Here is a 17,477-nt window from a genome sequence, read left to right as displayed (position 1 = left end):
GACGTCGATCTCCGGCCTGTCGCTCGGGGTTCGCGATGTTCCGAGCTAGCCTAAAACTGCTTCTCTCACGAGCATGCTGCTTACTATCCGGCCGGGCACCAGCCGATAGGTTGGCGGGCTGAGGAAACTCAACGTCATCCATTCCCTGATGTATCCACTGGGCTGAGTCTGTGTCCCTTATGTTGTCTCCCTGAGTTCCGTCTCCCGCACCTAGCTTTCTTTAACACAAAATAGTCCGGCCTTAGAACCTATGAAATGCTTCTAGCTCCTGGGCTTCACCTCTGAATACTCTATAGAGAGGCAGACATAGGACTTGACTCTAAGATCACAAGCCAGAAGTACGAGTATAAACCAGACTTACGCATCCAGTTGCTTAAATGCCCCTGAAGGTGGTGATAATCGAGTTTATTAACCTGACTGATTTGATATCCCCGATAATCTTTTCTAAAGTATAACCCCCTTTGACTACAACAGTCAATCATTCCCCCATCCCTCCATCTGTAGACAAGCTGTAGCAACTATAAAAGTTCATGCTAGGCCGTTACCTAACAAATTCCGTTGCAGCCACCAGTGCTACCCACGGCATTGACCGTAAGAATTCCATTACCATCGTCATTTCCTCCCTGAGTGGCATCAACAGGAATGCTGCCACACTTCTTGCATCCATAATTAAGCAGATCCTGAAGCAGAATTTTGACAAAGTGCCCGTTCTCAGCGCTGTTGCCCTGCAAGAAGGCACATGCTCCATTGCCAAAGGCTCCTTCGGCACAGATGATGTGCTCACCAGGTCGGTAGATTCGGTTTTCGTCAAGTTGTTGGGATAGCTGGACAAAGTTTGAAAGGCTGAACGAAAGCCCAGCACAGTTGGAGCTACCATTGCAGTTAACACCTGCGGCAGCATAGCCAACTGCACTGGCTAGAGCAAGGAGGGTAGATGGTCGCATTTTGTCAGATGAATAGTGTCAGAAAAACTGAACAGTTTGTGTAGATTGAGGTTGTGGGTTCAGATTGTAAGCTTATATCCTGAATTTGTTTGGTGAGTTTGATCTATTGTAGATGGGATGTTGCTCATATTTATACTTGACTCTCTTCAAGTAATCTATATCGAGTATTATGACTCAACATATACATTGTTATAGCATATACTTTTCGTGTAACTGCCGTAAGAATTCCTCTATTTGATATAGCGTATAATGATCATACCGACTATGTGTCAACTCTATACTGCACTCCACTCAAATGAGACTCTGCTAAACCCTTGCACAGATCTTACAATCTTACAACCAATCTTACCTTATTCTAATATTTCATCTCCGCTCTACATGCTGAGCTTACAGTTGGGTTTATTTCCCATTTAAGCTTAAGCTTATTCATTATTCCTATCGTATTCATAATATTAGTTCAGTTGTTCTTCTCTTGCATCGCATACTCTTTCCCTTTCTGCCCCTGTTTTGTACAATCATCTCTGTCTCTGTTCTATTTGTTCAGTTGACGCATGATTTTACCTCAGTGAAAGGCGGTTCATTATTCTCACCGTGCCCATAATACGGAATTCATCTTTCTTCCGATATGTCGCGTACTCTTTCCCCTTCAGTGATCCAGTCTCTCCGATGATGCTTCTTATTTATAACTATGCGAGGTATTAGATATCATACTAGTATCCTATAATGATATATATTAGCCTCATACTACTTCCATCTCTCAAATGACAACCCACTTACTCAACCACTGCCTTATTTACTCACTTGCTGTTTTACAAGCTCACCAATCTACTGGTATATCTAGCCACATATCTACCAACTCCACTGTTTACACCACAATCATCATGTACTTCTCTACGGCCCTACTAGTAGCTTCCAGCATTGCCTTTGTCCACGCTGGAGTGAACTGCAACGGAAGCGGTAACTGCCCGGGAATTGCTGGCAGCCTTAGCGATATAGTCAACATCTCGCAAGGTCTTGATGAGAACCGCATCTACCGACCTGGTGAACACATTATTTGTATCGAATCTAAGCTCAAAAACGGCCTATGTGCATTTCTACAGGGCAACAGTGCTGAAAACGGGCATTTTGTTCAAAATCTTACTGAAGGACTTGCAAAACCACGGATGTAAGAAATGCGGTAGTGTCCCTGTTGACGCAACGCAAGGAGGAAACGATGACGCCAATGGTATCCTTACTGTTAATGCAGTGGGCAGCACCGGTGGCTGTAATGGAATTTGCTAGAGGATGTTCTATCCTTGACATAACCGCAATAGCTTGTCTACAGAATTGGCCTTTGTTGCGGTCCAGCTCGATATGGCGCTGCGGAAAAATGTACTCGATTCGGATAAGGCCTGAAGGTGCCGGTTGGAAGGAATGGTGGAATGCGGTGTCATTACACAAGAAGCACTCTGCAGAAACGTTCTCCAAGACGACGGAATACAAGGCTGCAGTCATCTTACAGGAATTGATGTTTATGTTCAATTCATCACACTCATTTAGATATTTAGAATAGTCAATCATTAACAAGGTTGGAAGGCCGAATACGAGCTCCTAAACTCGAGGAACAAGTGAAATGTTGAGCAAGAAGAAGGATTTCAATGATGATGATGATGATCTCGACATGCCAGTAAAGTAAACAAGCTGTATAGAAGTAAGACTCAAGACTGCAACTTTTCAACAGCATCACGTGAAAAGGACTAGAACCGGGCTGTGTTAATCCTCACCTACAGCAAGTCGAGTGTATAAGCCGCTAGTTCTTCTTTGGTCCGATTCTTGTGTTCAATAAAGCCCGATGATATATGTACATATTGCAAGTCTTGTGTATCTACCGTTTCTCTATGCATCAAGTACGTCTAAACCCATTCTATCATACGAGACTCACGACACTCGAAGTGGTTCGTCCCCCAAAGGTCTGTCTTCAGTTCACTGTTCGACTTCCCGGACCACCTTCATTAGCTCTGCTTTTGGCCAAATGTCTCCTTAAAGAACACCCGAAGTCCGTTTCTCATTCTCGGCCTCAGCATTTTGTGACGCCTACCGCCAACAGCTACTCCGTCCCGGCTAGCTAGACCAGCAGCTTGGGATATCCGAGATTCAAGTAAGTTGTGGGCCCGCATAAAGTGGACATACAAAGGGTGTTCGTCAGAAATAGTTCCAGGGGCTCTGATAGCAGAGTATCTTGCCTTGTCCTTTGCTTTGCAGAGCAATTCCAGGGAGCGGCAATACTTCTCCTGGATCAAAAAGTCCAAGATCTCGAGCCGAGTCTGGGGATTATTGAACCAGATCTCACCAAATATTACGTTGTCTAGTATTCTTTCGTAGTCATTACCTTCGGCTGAAAATACTAGGGGGTTCTCTTGAGTTTTGTATTTTAGATAGGCAGGAATAGGCACTCGGGCAGCAAATTCGAGGAAGCTGGCGCAACCTAGCTCTGGAATGCCCATCTCCTGCATTAAATCCACACGGACATATCGAGTGTCACTCACAGACGATAATATCCCACGATGCACCTTGTGGTAGCCTCCGCCTTGATATACATGCGTGTGGCTGGCCAAGTGCTGGTCTAGGCGATCAAGAGCAGTCACGAGGGTCCCCATGTCCGGGTGGGTTTCCGAGACGAGTGAGGCGATGGTGAAGACAATCTTCCAGCGTGCGAGAAACTTAACATTGCTTTCATTCGGCTTGGTGGTAAAGACTGCGCTCAGTGATTGGCCCTTGACGAACCAGAAGTAAGGGTCAAAGCCAGGATCTGCCACCGAAGTAATGCTTGCCCAGTTATCATTAACCCAATCGTTTGCCGTCCGGTGCATGTAATCCACGCGAACATCTCTCGGTGGTTTGATGTGGTCGTCATTGTCACATACAAGTTCAAGCAAGCCTCCGGTGCGGCTCATCACTTTTCGTTCTAGCGTTTTGACGGCACCCGTCAGATAGGTGCTGGTGACACAAGCAGCATCGAAATCAACGGGAAATTGTGCATCACCAAACCACAACGTCAGAGCGAATAGATGAATTCCATATTCCTGACAAAGTTTCATGAGTCTAAAGTACTGCGATGCCTCGGCGCGAAATCGGTTGCTAGTTCGGTTCCAGATGTAACGAAACAAGTCGGCAACCTCGCCCGGGACATTATCAATCGTAGCCTGCAATTCCAAGATGGCGGTTCCATCCCGGAGCGCATTCAGTAGCAAGCGCGAAATAACAGATACCCATAGAAAGACGCCTTGTGACTTGTCCACAATGTCTGTGATGATCTTGCTAGCGGCTTGCTGGTTGGTGTCGGCGAAGTCGCGGTAACCTGGGCTGAGCTGGAGCTGTTCCTGGACGAACGACTTGATATCTTCTTGGGTTAAATTCTCGAGTTGCAGCATAGGGTTTTGTCCGTATTCGTCTCTAAAGATGTTCCATGGTCGACTGCTGGCGCAAACTTTCACCCCAGTCTCGGCATTGGCCTCACGGAGAAGATGAATCAAATCGCGGTGGTCCTCGTGGCGGTCCTCGTCAAATTCATCTAAGCCGTCAATAAGAAGGGCTAGCTTCAGTCCGTTGCCGGTTGCAGATAAAAGATTCCGAAAGCCAGTCCTCAGCTCATCCATCGTCAGAGCTGGCAATTTAATCCTTTCACCGAAGGATTGGAGAAGAAACCACCGCGCAGGGAAAATGTCAATGGCAAGCTGAGGCCGCTTCTGGATAGCCTCGAATAAAAAGGTTCTAAAAAGGCCTTCTTGAGACTTCTGAAGCCTACTCACTCCCGCCGTCCAAGAGTAAAAGGTAATAATGAGGAGTTGAGACTCTGCTGCCCACTCCTGTAGCAGAGCTTCAAACCTCGGGTCTCGTGAGATGAATTTGACCAGTGTGGACTTTCCAGCACCTGGTTTACCAGTAATCCAGTAGATGTCTGGCGACTCTGTCTGCAACCACTGCGGAAAGCTTGACCAGAGAGCGTGGCCATCATCTGATATCCGTGGCTCGTGAAAAATCCACTCAAAAGTTTCCGCGTGTCGCTTAGGAATGCTCGTCTCTCGATGGCTTATCGACTCAAAGGACAGACTCTGACACAGTTTTATGTGTTTCCCATCGTCTCGAAACTCGTCAAACACCGTTTGCTTTGCATATTTGCTTGTCCACTTCTTATTGTTGAGCACATAACGCACCATCTCATCAGTCTCTGTCTGGTGAATCACTGGCCACGTATCGATGAGATCAATGATATCTGTACTGAACTGTTTGGTAGTGGTGTCGATTCGATCCAGAGTAGCAATCATATCTGCTTGTTGCTTCGCAAACTGGCGCAACTCTACGCCATTTTTACCAGCCTCATCCCTGATCGACCATAAGAACAAGGTTAGCCCGGCTTTCTGCATGACAAATGCGAGTTGCTTGAGAAGGGTGGGGGTTTGACTAACAATAAAAGATACAGCAGACCCACGTCCATCTGCTGGCGGATCTGGCTCAAGCGATCTGCCAGCTTTTCAATGTCACCAGCGGCTGCAACTTGTCTGAACGCAACTCGCAAGCCATCTGCAGCTAGTTCTATCTTGTTGGAGCCAGCTTTTACCCTGAGATTGCTGAGGATGCTCTGAAGCTCATCGTTGGTTGCCTTGCATTCGCGGTACAGACGAGTGAAAACCTCTCCTATTGACCCTTGACTCTCGTCGAGCTTGGCTTTAACGGCATCAGCGAGGCTTGAGAGGTCCTGAGACACGGCGGATAGTTCAATGTATTCGGATGCTTGGCCAGAGGGAGACTTATACAGCTCCCACGCACTTTTTACAAGGCGAAAGCCAAAGTCAGCAAACTGGACCACTGCCGCCGCTATGCCGACAGCGTTGACTGGGTCCATATCCGAGCAATCGGGCTGCTGCAGTATTGAAGGAATCGGCTCAAATACAGTTCAGTTGTTGTGATGCTTGAATCATACATCTTACACAGCCCCGCTCTTCTGCCTAAAGCGCCTCTCCTGTCTTTGATGTGGTTGGTTGATCCTTTTAGCCGCGTTCAAGGCTGAAGTCTGAAGCTGAGGCTGTCTTATTGATGCCCAATCTTACCCGGTAATAATATTCATTTATCTATATATAAGAGCCCATGGCTGTATTTTTATAGAACTAGAAACCAGTTTTTGTGGAACTGGCTACTCACTCTCACTCACCGAATGACTTCAACAAATATGTTTTCCCAGGGAGGATGAGCGGATAATTGAAAGAGATCTCATCACTTCCATGATAATTTCCCATGCTGTTATTGGCACCAGCAGATGTACCCATTCACTCACTCAATGAGCCACATATGAAACAGCTCGAGCAATATGAGAGCACCTTGATAAAATATCATTTGGCTCAAGTTCTTTTCCTAATTAGAAAAAAAGAAAATATGCCAGAATTTCTCTTTCTAAATGATGACTACTTCCGCGATATTCTTCATAAAACGACATTTTAATGGACCCATATGAATTCCACGATGCATATGAGTCTTACCGAAGAGTAATCCAGTCGAAGAGTAGAATGAATACTACCTAGTAACCACTACCACGCAGTCATGTACACACTAAAGACTGTAGTCATCTCTTAGCGCCTCAACAAATAAGAGGAGGCTTCTTCTTGATATAGCTTGTTCAAGTCACAAAAACTAACTTGACTTGCGTGCTTCTAAGCAGACGCCCAGCTTCCAGGCCACTAACATTAACACTCTGATATTATCAACACTCTAATATTATCGACACTCTGATATAACGTGAAATATCTTATAACCCTCAACTAATCAATCAAGATATATTTTAATAGTATCCAGCGTCTCGTAAAGGCGTATCATCGTATTGTGCGGCAAATACTAAACTCATATCCACCGCGAAGGCTTCATTAAACTCGATATCAATCGTTCTCACAAACATGTCTTATAGGGGCTGCCACACACAAATGCCCATATGAAACGTACTATTAAAACACATCAATATCATTCATCACCAACTCAGTCATTCACACTCACCTCGCAAAGCCAGCTAAAATCGACGAAATGCGCCGCATCTCATCCAAACTAGCATCTCTCTCCCAATACACATCCTCATACTCCTTTTCCAAAATATCTCTCCTCAACGCCGTCGAAGCAATCGTAAAAGCAAGACATAGTATAATATCGCAACGAAACCGCGTGCTCGCATAAATACTTAATTTCGAATCCAACAGCGAAGGGTAAATGAGATCCACGGTACTATACGTCAAGGAAAGCAGACACTGAAAAGATTGTTAGATTAAATCTTGGGTGGTGGTATATGAATTCGTGAGACGCTACATACCAAGAGGACGATGAGGCCGTCCATGAAGCCGCATACATCGCATAGTCTCCTAGCTGAAAAGCACAGGATAAAAGTGTAGAGGCTCCCTGAGATAATTCGGACGGCTAAGTAGAGCACTCGAGCGTGGGAAGAAAAAAAACGAGAAACGACGGGACAATTTGGCGATTCATCCATCACGTATAGTTGAAGATAAGATGAATAACCTAAAAAACACTAACAAGATACTATCGTCATTCTATGCTGAGATTAAGGTAATATTGATGTCGTTATCTCATACAGTCATTTGTAAGCAACAGATAGCTACACAGCAATATGGTGTAACATCGACGTAAAGACAAACTTTTCTCAAAAGGGTGCTTGATCGGAGAGATGAAGCTATCCGCACCCGACACAAAGACGGGGCTGGAGATGGATTATACGCAGACGGAGACTTGCAATGTCCATCGCCACTCAGTATATGCCCGATTGTGTCATGAAAAGGGGAGCTTCAGCCCGTGTGAAACAGTGTGAGTCTTCCTAATTACCCCGTAGCCTGCGACAATAGAGCAAAGCAGCTGGGCCGTCCCACACGCAAAGCATCCAATCCAATATAGTAATTCACGCGACACAGCAACGACACATCATGCCACACTCTAGCTAATGTAGTAGTATCAACAGAGACTAGAGTGCCTTTTCCGCGTATTTGACGGGCCGGGCTGGTTAAGCCTCATCTGATTCGCGAAGCTAGGGAATTAATGACAAAGTCCGTCGCTGATCCCTGCTCGTCCGCCTACTCCGCATGTCCCAAAAGAGGCAATTAGGGATGAGAAAGAGACCAATAAAAGGCGATGAAAACGAGGCTCTCCACTTTTAGAATAACGAAGAAGAGGCCATCCCCCAGCTTTTTTTCGAGGGTTGTTCAACGGTTATGATTTCACGAGATTCTTGAGGGATCAGAGTGAGAAGTGGTTGGCAGCGTTTCATATCGCAGCGTAAACCACCAGTATTGCATTCTTGGTATCCTGAATGACAGAAAAAAAAGAAAAACGTTTCTTATTAATACATTAAAAAAGGTATATGTTGCCCAATTCTCAGCTCTGCTAAAATTGGACATGAAAAGAGAGGTCATGATTCAGTAGCCGGCGTGGATGTTGTGGAAGAAGAGATATTTGGATCAGCTTTAATCTCTGAAAGCCTCTTTGCTATTTCAGCAGTCGACTTTTCCGTCGACGACGTGCACTCAAGACACTGGCGGCACTCAAGATTCCGCCTTAGCTGCTCCTCGCACCAGGCCAGCCGGGCAAACAAGTCCTTTGTCGACTGCCTGCGTTTGCGCGGCGCGGCTGGTGCGCTTGGCTGACAAACGACTTTGAGCTGGAATTTGTTGAAAGAGGGAATATGTCAGCGGCGGTTTTGTCGTCTTCTCTTATCTTGTATGCTATGGGCGGAGAGTATTTGGGTGCCGCACCTTGATGCACATAGAGCATGGGCTTTTCCGGTTGCACTTCTTTTTGCGCTTCTGGCAGAGCCGACATGCAAGTTTCCTTGCTTCCTTTGCGGGTTTGTGGGGAGGAGTTGAATCGACGGAGCCCACGGAGCCCATGGTCGAATACTTGTTGAGTGTGAATGTGAATGAGGATGATGTGATGTGATGATGTGGAAAAGTTTCAGAATGGATCTTTTCAGCTAACGACGTGCGTCGAATGAGAAGACGGACATGAGAGGCAGAAGAGAGTACTCGTAACTACCATCAAAGCTTGATTAGCACCCTTTATCAGTGTTCAAGGTGCGTCCTGAGATTGACCAAAGACAGGAGAAATTCACATTTTGAAGGCTTGTCGTCAAAGCTCAAAGTCGACCATCTCGAAATGGAAATAGTAGCCCCCCCGTCCAAGCCAATGCACAGATCAGCCTAGTGACAAACTTTGTTCAATAAAGAACGTTATGGGTCCCGGGAAATCGAGTCATGGATCATGAAGATCGATACCTATGCGACTCGGTAGGGCCAGCTAAGCTTGGATCGGAGTGCTCAGTCGAAGCGCTTCGGGGTGAAACAAGGCACCAAGAAGCCGGAATCGTGCTCTATCGACACCCCGAAAAGAAGCAGCAAGCACACGGTGGCTCGGGGTCTATCAAGAGCCCGTCGTTGTGGAGCAGGGACGCGAGACCACGATTGGACAAGCGGGATCGTACAGACAAATACGGATCCTGAAACTCCGCAAGATGCTGTATTCGCCAAGGGCACGGCTGTGGGATGGGAACGAACGTTGCACGGGGGCTGTGAGGCGGCCCTTTCAGTTGTCTCTGACCAGCTAACACAGGCAAAGGAGCGCACCCCTGAATTAGCAATCAGGGCTTGACGGGCTCCTTATCGTTCAATGGTTCGGAGGTTTGTAAACGTGGGCCACCCGAGATGCCGGCGCGTTGGCAGGCTGCGGCTCTCCGATGAGGGTCATATAAATCCTGTAAATAAAATGTCAGATCATGACAACTCTTTCGGTTCACAGAAGGTATTCCAGGGGTTCTGGGACAGACACCAGTTATAGTCGACGTTATTTGATCCAAGTTACGAGAACACGAAACTCGACGTTGACGAACCGTGAAGAGAAGTGACTGAGTGGTGGTTTTTGATTTGATATACGATCAAGCTTGTTTGAATATCGAAGAATCTGAAGAAGAAAAAACAGCTTCGCTCGACACCTGGAAAATGCCAGCTGGGCAGCCGCCAGTGGGCGGTGACTCGAGCCCTGAGTCCCGTGCTCAGTCGCCACACGGAAGTGCCCAAACATACGTCGACGGGCAACAACAACAAACCTTTTCCCTCGAGCCGGACTCCAAGACCGCCAAAGACAAGGACAACCACGACGGCGACGACGAAGATGATTCCTCCGAGAACAACAGCGCCCACGAGATGGAGCGGCGGATGAGCGTCGTGCAGCAGCTGGCCCGCCAGTACACGCACGCCTCGGGCATCGATATTCAGGGCCAGGCCACGTCGCTGTTTGGGAACAACGATCCTGACTCGCCCCTGAATCCCATGAGCAGCAAGTTTAGCGGACGCACGTGGGCGAAGACGGTGGCCAAATATGCTGCTGAACACGGCTCGGGGTTTCGACACAGTGGCATTTCGTTTCGGAATATGAATGTGTATGGATATGGAAGCGAGACTGATTTCCAGAAGGATGTTGGAAACGTTTGGCTGTCGATTCCGGATCTTGCTCGACAGGCGTTTAGCAAGTCTAGCAAGAGACGGATCGATATCCTGCGCAACTGTGATGGTGTTCTCAAATCTGGAGAGATGCTCGTTGTGTTGGGACCTCCTGGATCGGGGTGTTCCACGTTTCTCAAGTCGATTGCGGGCGAGACGAGCGGAATATACATTGACACCGAGACTCATTTCAACTACCAGGGCATCAGCGCAGAGGAGATGCACACTCAGCACCGAGGTGAGGCCATCTACACGGCTGAAGTCGACGTGCATTTCCCCATGCTTTCGGTTGGCGATACGCTTTCCTTTGCCGCCATGGCACGAGCCCCTCGAAGTCTTCCCCCCGGAGTCTCAAATGACGAGTTTGCAGCTCACTACCGTGATGTTGTCATGGCCATGTACGGCATCAGCCACACCGTCAACACTCGCGTTGGTAACGAATACGTTCGTGGTGTGTCTGGAGGAGAACGAAAGCGCGTCACCATTGCCGAAGCCACTCTCTCCAACGCCCCCTTACAATGCTGGGACAACTCTACTCGAGGTCTCGACTCGGCTAATGCTATCGAATTCTGCAAGACGCTGCGTCTACAGTCTGATACTTTTGGCCAGACGAGCGCGGTGTCCATCTATCAGGCGCCGCAAAGTGCTTATGATGTCTTTGACAAGGTGTTGGTTTTGTATGAGGGACGACAGATTTTCTTTGGCCCTACCGACAAGGCTAAAGAGTATTTCGAAAACTTGGGCTTTGAATGTCCTGCACGTCAAACTACGCCCGATTTCCTGACTTCCATGACGGCGCCAACGGAACGAATTGTTCGTCTTGGTTGGGAAAGTCGCGCACCTCGTACTCCTGATGAATTCGCTACTTGCTGGAGGAACAGCAACAACTACAAGGCCCTCCAAGCCGAGATTGAGAGCTACAACGCGGAGCATCCCATTGATGGAACCGACGCCCAGGCCTTCCGCGAGCACAAGAAAGCTACTCAGGCCAAACGTCAACGCGTCAAGTCTCCCTACACCCTCTCGTACTCTCAGCAAGTGCGTCTCTGCCTCTGGCGCGGATGGCGAAGATTAAAGGGCGATCCTAGTCTGACCATCTTTTCGCTCCTATCCAACTCTGTCATGGCCCTCATCATTTCGTCCTTGTTCTACAACTTGCAGCCAACAACGGGCAGTTTCTACTCGAGGGCCGCTGCCCTCTACGTCGCCATCTTGTCCAACGCCTTCTCCAGTGCCCTTGAAATTTTAACGCAGTACGCTCAGCGGCCGATTGTCGAGAAGCATCAGCGATATGGATTCCATCTTCCGTCAGCTGAAGCCTTTTCCTCTGTGCTTTGCGATATGCCGTACAAGATTGGGAATACGATTTGCTACAACTTGGTCCTGTACTTTATGGTCCATCTTAATCGTACCCCCGGAGCCTTCTTCTACTTCCTGCTTGTAACGTTTCTCATGGTGCTGGCCATGTCTGGAATTTTCCGATCAATGTGAGTTTTCCTTACCCTTGTCCATCACCATGTCCTTGTCCATACATCACCATGCTGACACACAGACAGTGCTGCCCTATCGCGAACCCTTTCGCAGGCCATGGTTCCGGCCTCGCTCCTGATTCTCGCCATGGTCATCTTCACTGGATTCGTCATCCCCGTCGACTACATGCTTGGGTGGTGTCGCTGGATCAACTATCTCGATCCCGTCGCCTACGGATTCGAAGCCCTCATGATCAACGAGTTCCACGGCCGCGAGTTTGAATGCAACTCGTTTGTTCCGAGCAGCCTCATCCCGGGCTATGAAAACGTGACATCGACACACCAAGCTTGTACCGCCGTCGGATCCGTTCCCGGACAGGCTCTTGTCAATGGCGATGCCTACATCAACTCGCAGTACAAGTACTTTCACGCCCACAAGTGGCGCAACGTCGGAATCCTGATTGCTTTCCTCCTCTTCAACCACTTGGTATACTTTGTCGCGACGGATGTGATTCAGGCAAAAAAGTCCAAGGGCGAGGTCCTTGTCTTCCGTCGCGGCCAGCTTCTTACTTCGGCCGCCAAAAAGGGCGACATGGAATCTTCCTTGTCTGGACCAGTTCCTGTTGTTGAAAAGGGCTCGGAGATTCCCAAGGAGTCGAGCGGCGCCAACATTCAGGCATCTACGAGTGTATTCCACTGGGGTAAGGTGTGCTATGACATTAAAATCAAGGGCGAACCACGACGAATTCTGGACCATGTGGACGGCTGGGTCAAGCCTGGAACACTCACAGCGTTGATGGGCGTATCTGGCGCTGGTAAAACTACGTTGCTCGATTGTCTGGCTGATCGTATCTCCATGGGAGTTATCACGGGAGAAATGCTGGTGGACGGCAAGATTCGCGATAATTCGTTCCAACGAAAGACGGGATACGTTCAGCAGCAAGATCTTCATCTGGAGACTACAACCGTTCGTGAGGCTTTGGAATTCAGCGCTCTGCTTCGACAGCCGGCTAGTACGCCTCGGGCTGAGAAGCTGGCATACGTCGACGAAGTCATCAAGCTGCTGGACATGCAAGAATATGCCGATGCCGTCGTCGGTGTGCTTGGCGAAGGTCTTAATGTTGAACAGCGAAAGAGACTGACAATCGGAGTCGAATTAGCAGCCAAACCCCCGTTGCTGCTGTTTGTCGACGAGCCAACCTCCGGTCTTGATTCCCAGACATCGTGGGCCATCCTCGACCTCCTCGAAAAGCTCTCCAAGGCCGGCCAGTCTATTCTCTGCACCATCCACCAGCCATCCGCCATGTTGTTCCAACGCTTCGACCGTTTGCTTTTCCTGGCTAAAGGCGGCCGCACCGTGTACTTTGGCGACATTGGCGAGAACTCGTCCACCATGACTGCGTATTTCGAGAAGCAGGGCGCGCCCAAGTGTCCGCCCAGCGAGAATCCCGCCGAGTGGATGCTTTCTGCTATTGGAGCTGCCCCGGGATCTACGACGGACATTGACTGGCACCAGGCTTGGCTTAATAGTTCTGAGTATCAAGAGGTTCAGGCTGAGCTGCAGCGCCTCAAGGACGAAGGCAACAGCCACGGCGCCGACTTGATCAACGACAAGGCTTCGTATGCCGAATTCGCAGCCCCCTTTTGGTCGCAGTTCTTCATTGTTACCCAGCGTGTCTTTCAGCAGATCTGGAGAACTCCCTCGTACATTTACTCCAAGTTCTTCCTCTGTCTATTCGTGTCGCTGTTTATCGGTCTCGTCTTCCTCAACGCCCCGCTGACTATCCAAGGCTTGCAGAACCAAATGTTTGCCATCTTCAACATCTTGACCATCTTTGGCCAGCTCGTGCAGCAGCAGATGCCGCATTTCGTCACCCAGCGCTCGCTCTACGAAGTCCGCGAGAGACCCTCCAAAACCTACAGCTGGAAGATCTTTATGCTGTCCCAGGTCGTGGCCGAGATCCCCTGGAACTCGCTCATGTCCGTCTTCATGTTTGTCTGCGTCTACTACCCCGTGGGCTTCAACAAGAACGCCGTGCCCGCCGACCAGGTTGTCGAGAGAGGCGGCCTCATGTGGCTGCTCTTCTGGCAGTTTCTCATCTTCACGTGCACCTTTGCCCACGCCTGTATTGCTATTACTGATACTGCTGAGGCTGGAGGAAACCTCGCCAACGTGCTCTTCATGATGTGCCTCATCTTCTGCGGTACTTTGGCCTCGCCCGACAGCATGCCCGGCTTCTGGATCTTCATGTACCGCTTATCTCCCTTTACCTACTGGATTTCTGCTGTGCTGTCCACCGGCCTGGCAAACACCAGCGTCACATGCTCTGCCAACGAGCTCGTCCACTTGAACCCGCCCAGCGGCCAGACTTGCGGCGAGTATTTGGGTGACTTTATCACTGCCGCTGGAGGTTATCTCCAGGATGCCAATGCCACGTCTGGCTGCAGCTACTGCCCGATTGCCGACACAAACGTCTTTTTGACGAGTGTCAGCTCCAGTTACTCGCACCGATGGCGCGACTTTGGTATTGGAATGGCGTACATTATTTTCAACATTGCCGCGTCGCTGTTCCTCTACTGGCTGGTGCGCATGCCCAAGAAATGGGGCAAGAAGAAGGATTAGATTCTTCATGTCCCCGTTTTGATGGTTGCCAGTGAACAATCCCACGAGATCTTTCGTCTCATTTGACATCATCAAAACAAACAACCACTGCATTTCGCATTGCATTCACTCTCATCAGTAAATGCTCTCACGAACAACAAGACATCCTTCAGGATACCATTTTTCTTTTCTTGCCTTTCCTTTCATAGATCAAATCTTTTTTTTTTTTACAATTTATTAGAGAGGTAGTGTCAAAGTAGGGCGCTGCTTTGACACCCCATCACTAGATTTTAAAATCATCATGAAGTTAATTTGACAAATGCCACTTTGTCCAAAACGAAGCATCCGCGAGAAAAATGGTTTTTATTTTTTCTTTCCTTTGTATCATCATCTAACGAGTGTTTTTGACTACCTATATTCCTCCTTATTTATCCATCCATACATCCATAGACTATTTGAGAAATACACAAGTTGCGTATTTAGCATCGGGAAGGACTGTGTGACTCGCGAGAGCAATGTTGCTTGCTGTTTTGTTCAGTTCATAATAATCCATGCCATTCATTACATTCCCATCCCATCCCGACCCAATCAATCGTAAGTGTGACTTTTTGCCAATCAAAATCGCAAGTCCTCAATGTTGTTAAACAAAAAGTTGTAGCTCGCGTTCCGATATGTATCATCCTTCAACCCATTAATAATCCCTTTAAACTCCAACAACTTCCTCCCCTGCTTCCACTGCGGCCAAAACAAACCCGGTCTCGTGCCAACATTCGGATCCAGATTATACAAAAAGTTGATGTAGTACACCCTGCCACTAAACGTCGCATAGTGGCTATTCTCACCCGAAAACAAGACGCTCACGTCTGACCCATGGTAGGTTCCAAAGAGAATGGAAAGAAGCTGGTCCTTGTACGACGAAAAGTACGACCACGTAGGCACGTCTGGGGCGACTTCGGAAAACACCTGAAGCGTAATTCGCCGAACCAGATTGAAAACAATGTCGCCAAGGATGGACGCAATCCTCTTCTGGCCGGGATACAGCTCGAAATCCCCAGAGCCATACGGGCTTCCGTCGTGGGGAAAGGGGCTGTAGGTTCTCACGAGGCCGGTGGTTTGGTCGTGGTTGGCGTTGTGGAAGTAGTACTCAGATAGATAGTCGGCAATCTTTTCCGTTGAGCCCATATCCCTCTGGGTAAGACTAAAGAGTGATCCCTCGTCTTCCTGAGTTCCGATAATCATGGGCACCTGGTGGAATTTCTTAGCCCTTTGAAGTGCATCAGGACTATCCGACAAAACTTGACCGTCTGGCCTGGGTAAGTACGAGAGAGCCAGAGAGCTGTAAGAGAAGATGCCCGGCACAGAATTGGCGGCAACAGTAAAGTCGTCATTGTCCAAATCACGAAGACAAGCCAAGGAATTATCGCCCTCGCATCCGGCCGCTTCGGCAACGGCATCGTAGATGGCCTGGCCCTTGTCACTGTCCAAGGGATCTGTAGGAGTCGCCGAACCAGAGTTCATGATGGCGCCCCGGAAGAGCGGGTTGCCGTTGTATGTGGCGTTACCATCAAACAGGACAAGCTGGTCAAACACGGAGATGGCGCCGGCAGATTGGCCCCAGATGGTGACCTTGCCTGGATCGCCTCCAAAGGCCTTGATGTTATCGGCAACCCATTCAAGGCCCATGCGTTGATCTAGGAGTCCAGCATTGCCGCTGCCCTCTTCCAGAATTTGCTTTCCCGGCATGAAACCCCACGCAGCAACGCGATAGTTGACTGCTACAAAGACGAATGGCTTGCCAAGAAGCACGCCAGTGTCGATCAACTTGGTGCCATTAAAACCAGCAGTGCTTCCGCCCACAAAGCCACCGCCATAGATCCAGAACAGCACGGGGAGATCATCGCCCTCCTGGACGCCTTTGGGCCGCTGAACATTGATGGTCAAGCAATCCTCCGAGAAATCAGGAGCTTTTGCCTCGCCAGAGGTGTCGTTGAGGATAGCGCCTGCCTCAGGAACATTGGGGCCTCCTAGAGTGATCAATGGTCCTTGGGGACATGACAATGGGACTCTGGTGGCGTCGAAATCTCCAAGGTACCTCGAGAGCTTCTGTGGTGGTCTGAAGCGCAAATCTCCGATGGGTGCATCAGCATAAGGGATGCCATTGAACGTATCGACAGTCTGGCCCACCGAGCCAATGATGGTACCGGATGAGATCTCAACCTCGACGATGTCGTTCTTTGCCCTTGCAGTCAAAGTGGAAGCTGGTACAGCTCCGACAAGGGGCAGCAGACCAGCCGTAACGGCTGTGAGGATGGCCGCCTTCATGATTGGCGAGGAAAGCAAAGAGAAATAAAGAGGTTTGGAGCCTGGCTTTGATCAAGAGTCTACCGCCACGCTGAGTAGGTGGTAGTGATGAAGACTTGGTTTTCTGGAGCGAGAATCATCAGTCTCTTATACAAGTTTTGGAGCCCATGTCGGTGCCGTCCCAGCATTATGCAATGCAATTCGAATCTCAAATTTCCCCTCAATGTCTGAGTACTCTCTTGGTAATGACATAATAATGTCGGAGAGACGGGACCCGGAAGAGTAATATTGCAGCGCCTCCCCACTCGATGAATGTCGTGATGTTGGGTTCTTACTACATTGTAGAGAGGTGCTCCGTCGGCTACCAGCTTCATGTGACACATCGCGACTGTGTGATTTCCCGTCTAAGACATGTCACCTATCATCCAACCTTGTACTCCGTAATGTATTCCGTTCACCGCATGGGAATCATGCCGCGGTGACACTGCATGCGGTGAGGTGGATATGAAGCCGTTGATGAGACGAATGAGGAGCGAGGGACGTGTCCCGAGGTAACACTGACATGTGAGACATTCGTAGTCATAAGGTAGTAATACTACGGTTGTGTAAACCTCTTACTAAAGGATGCCAGATTGAGTGCGATGCC

At 48.8% G+C, this 17,477-nt stretch overlaps 7 protein-coding genes across 7 annotated transcripts; 2 read left to right on the top strand and 5 right to left on the bottom strand.

Moving 5' to 3' along the window:
* Positions 1 to 545: 545 nt before the first annotated feature.
* On the bottom strand, positions 546 to 944 carry M431DRAFT_247 (hypothetical protein; the record flags this gene model as incomplete). The annotated part of the gene is made up of 1 exon (XM_024913754.1): positions 546 to 944. One exon carries the CDS (start codon positions 942 to 944, stop codon positions 546 to 548), a length of 399 nt encoding a protein of 132 aa, XP_024779821.1.
* Positions 945 to 1,705: 761 nt separating this feature from the next.
* Positions 1,706 to 2,339, top strand: M431DRAFT_476677 (hypothetical protein; the record flags this gene model as incomplete). Its single annotated transcript, XM_024915485.1, has 2 exons — positions 1,706 to 2,109; positions 2,258 to 2,339. The coding sequence occupies 2 exons, from the start codon at positions 1,706 to 1,708 to the stop codon at positions 2,337 to 2,339; spliced, it is 486 nt and encodes a 161-aa protein (XP_024779820.1).
* Positions 2,340 to 2,695: 356 nt separating this feature from the next.
* On the bottom strand, positions 2,696 to 5,868 carry M431DRAFT_502264 (hypothetical protein). Its single transcript, XM_024918133.1, has 2 exons — positions 5,390 to 5,868; positions 2,696 to 5,306 (listed from the first exon to the last, which is right to left on the bottom strand). The coding sequence occupies exons 1-2, from the start codon at positions 5,824 to 5,826 to the stop codon at positions 2,936 to 2,938; spliced, it is 2,808 nt and encodes a 935-aa protein (XP_024779819.1). The 5' UTR covers positions 5,827 to 5,868; the 3' UTR covers positions 2,696 to 2,935.
* Positions 5,869 to 6,509: 641 nt separating this feature from the next.
* Positions 6,510 to 7,764, bottom strand: M431DRAFT_502263 (hypothetical protein). Its single transcript, XM_024918132.1, has 4 exons — positions 7,550 to 7,764; positions 7,273 to 7,485; positions 6,966 to 7,210; positions 6,510 to 6,913 (listed from the first exon to the last, which is right to left on the bottom strand). The coding sequence occupies exons 2-4, from the start codon at positions 7,294 to 7,296 to the stop codon at positions 6,874 to 6,876; spliced, it is 309 nt and encodes a 102-aa protein (XP_024779818.1). The 5' UTR covers positions 7,297 to 7,485; positions 7,550 to 7,764; the 3' UTR covers positions 6,510 to 6,873.
* Positions 7,765 to 8,363: 599 nt separating this feature from the next.
* On the bottom strand, positions 8,364 to 8,995 carry M431DRAFT_502262 (hypothetical protein). The gene is made up of 2 exons (XM_024918131.1): positions 8,720 to 8,995; positions 8,364 to 8,625 (listed from the first exon to the last, which is right to left on the bottom strand). Exons 1-2 carry the CDS (start codon positions 8,852 to 8,854, stop codon positions 8,377 to 8,379), a joined length of 384 nt encoding a protein of 127 aa, XP_024779817.1. The 5' UTR covers positions 8,855 to 8,995; the 3' UTR covers positions 8,364 to 8,376.
* A 1,167-nt stretch (positions 8,996 to 10,162) lies between these two features.
* M431DRAFT_73524 (hypothetical protein) lies at positions 10,163 to 14,551 on the top strand (the record flags this gene model as incomplete). Its single annotated transcript, XM_024922138.1, has 2 exons — positions 10,163 to 11,946; positions 12,016 to 14,551. 2 exons carry the CDS (start codon positions 10,163 to 10,165, stop codon positions 14,549 to 14,551), a joined length of 4,320 nt encoding a protein of 1,439 aa, XP_024779816.1.
* Positions 14,552 to 15,145: 594 nt separating this feature from the next.
* On the bottom strand, positions 15,146 to 16,852 carry M431DRAFT_73177 (hypothetical protein; the record flags this gene model as incomplete). Its single annotated transcript, XM_024922106.1, has 1 exon — positions 15,146 to 16,852. One exon carries the CDS (start codon positions 16,850 to 16,852, stop codon positions 15,146 to 15,148), a length of 1,707 nt encoding a protein of 568 aa, XP_024779815.1.
* Positions 16,853 to 17,477: the final 625 nt, after the last annotated feature.

Source organism: Trichoderma harzianum, assembly GCF_003025095.1.
Source record: "Trichoderma harzianum CBS 226.95 unplaced genomic scaffold M431scaffold_1, whole genome shotgun sequence".
In the NCBI taxonomy this organism is placed as follows: Eukaryota; Fungi; Ascomycota; class Sordariomycetes; order Hypocreales; family Hypocreaceae; genus Trichoderma; species Trichoderma harzianum.
This window is presented reverse-complemented; position numbering and strand designations above follow the sequence as displayed.

Excerpts from the sequence above, each read along its gene's own strand:
- M431DRAFT_502264 (XM_024918133.1), bottom strand. The coding sequence starts at position 5,826 with ATGGACCCAGTCAACGCTGTCGGCATAGCGGCGGCAGTGGTCCAGTTT. Across the intron at positions 5,307-5,389 it reads GGTCTGCTGTATCTTTTATT|GGATGAGGCTGGTAAAAATG; the intron begins GTTAGTCAAACC and ends ATGGTCGATCAG.
- M431DRAFT_502263 (XM_024918132.1), bottom strand. The coding sequence starts at position 7,296 with ATGGACGGCCTCATCGTCCTCTTG. Across the intron at positions 7,211-7,272 it reads ACGGCCTCATCGTCCTCTTG|TGTCTGCTTTCCTTGACGTA; the intron begins GTATGTAGCGTC and ends CAATCTTTTCAG. Across the intron at positions 6,914-6,965 it reads ATTTTAGCTGGCTTTGCGAG|TACGTTTCATATGGGCATTT; the intron begins GTGAGTGTGAAT and ends GTGTTTTAATAG.
- M431DRAFT_502262 (XM_024918131.1), bottom strand. The coding sequence starts at position 8,854 with ATGGGCTCCGTGGGCTCCGTCGATTCAACTCCTCCCCACAAACCCGCA. Across the intron at positions 8,626-8,719 it reads CATGCTCTATGTGCATCAAG|CTCAAAGTCGTTTGTCAGCC; the intron begins GTGCGGCACCCA and ends AACAAATTCCAG.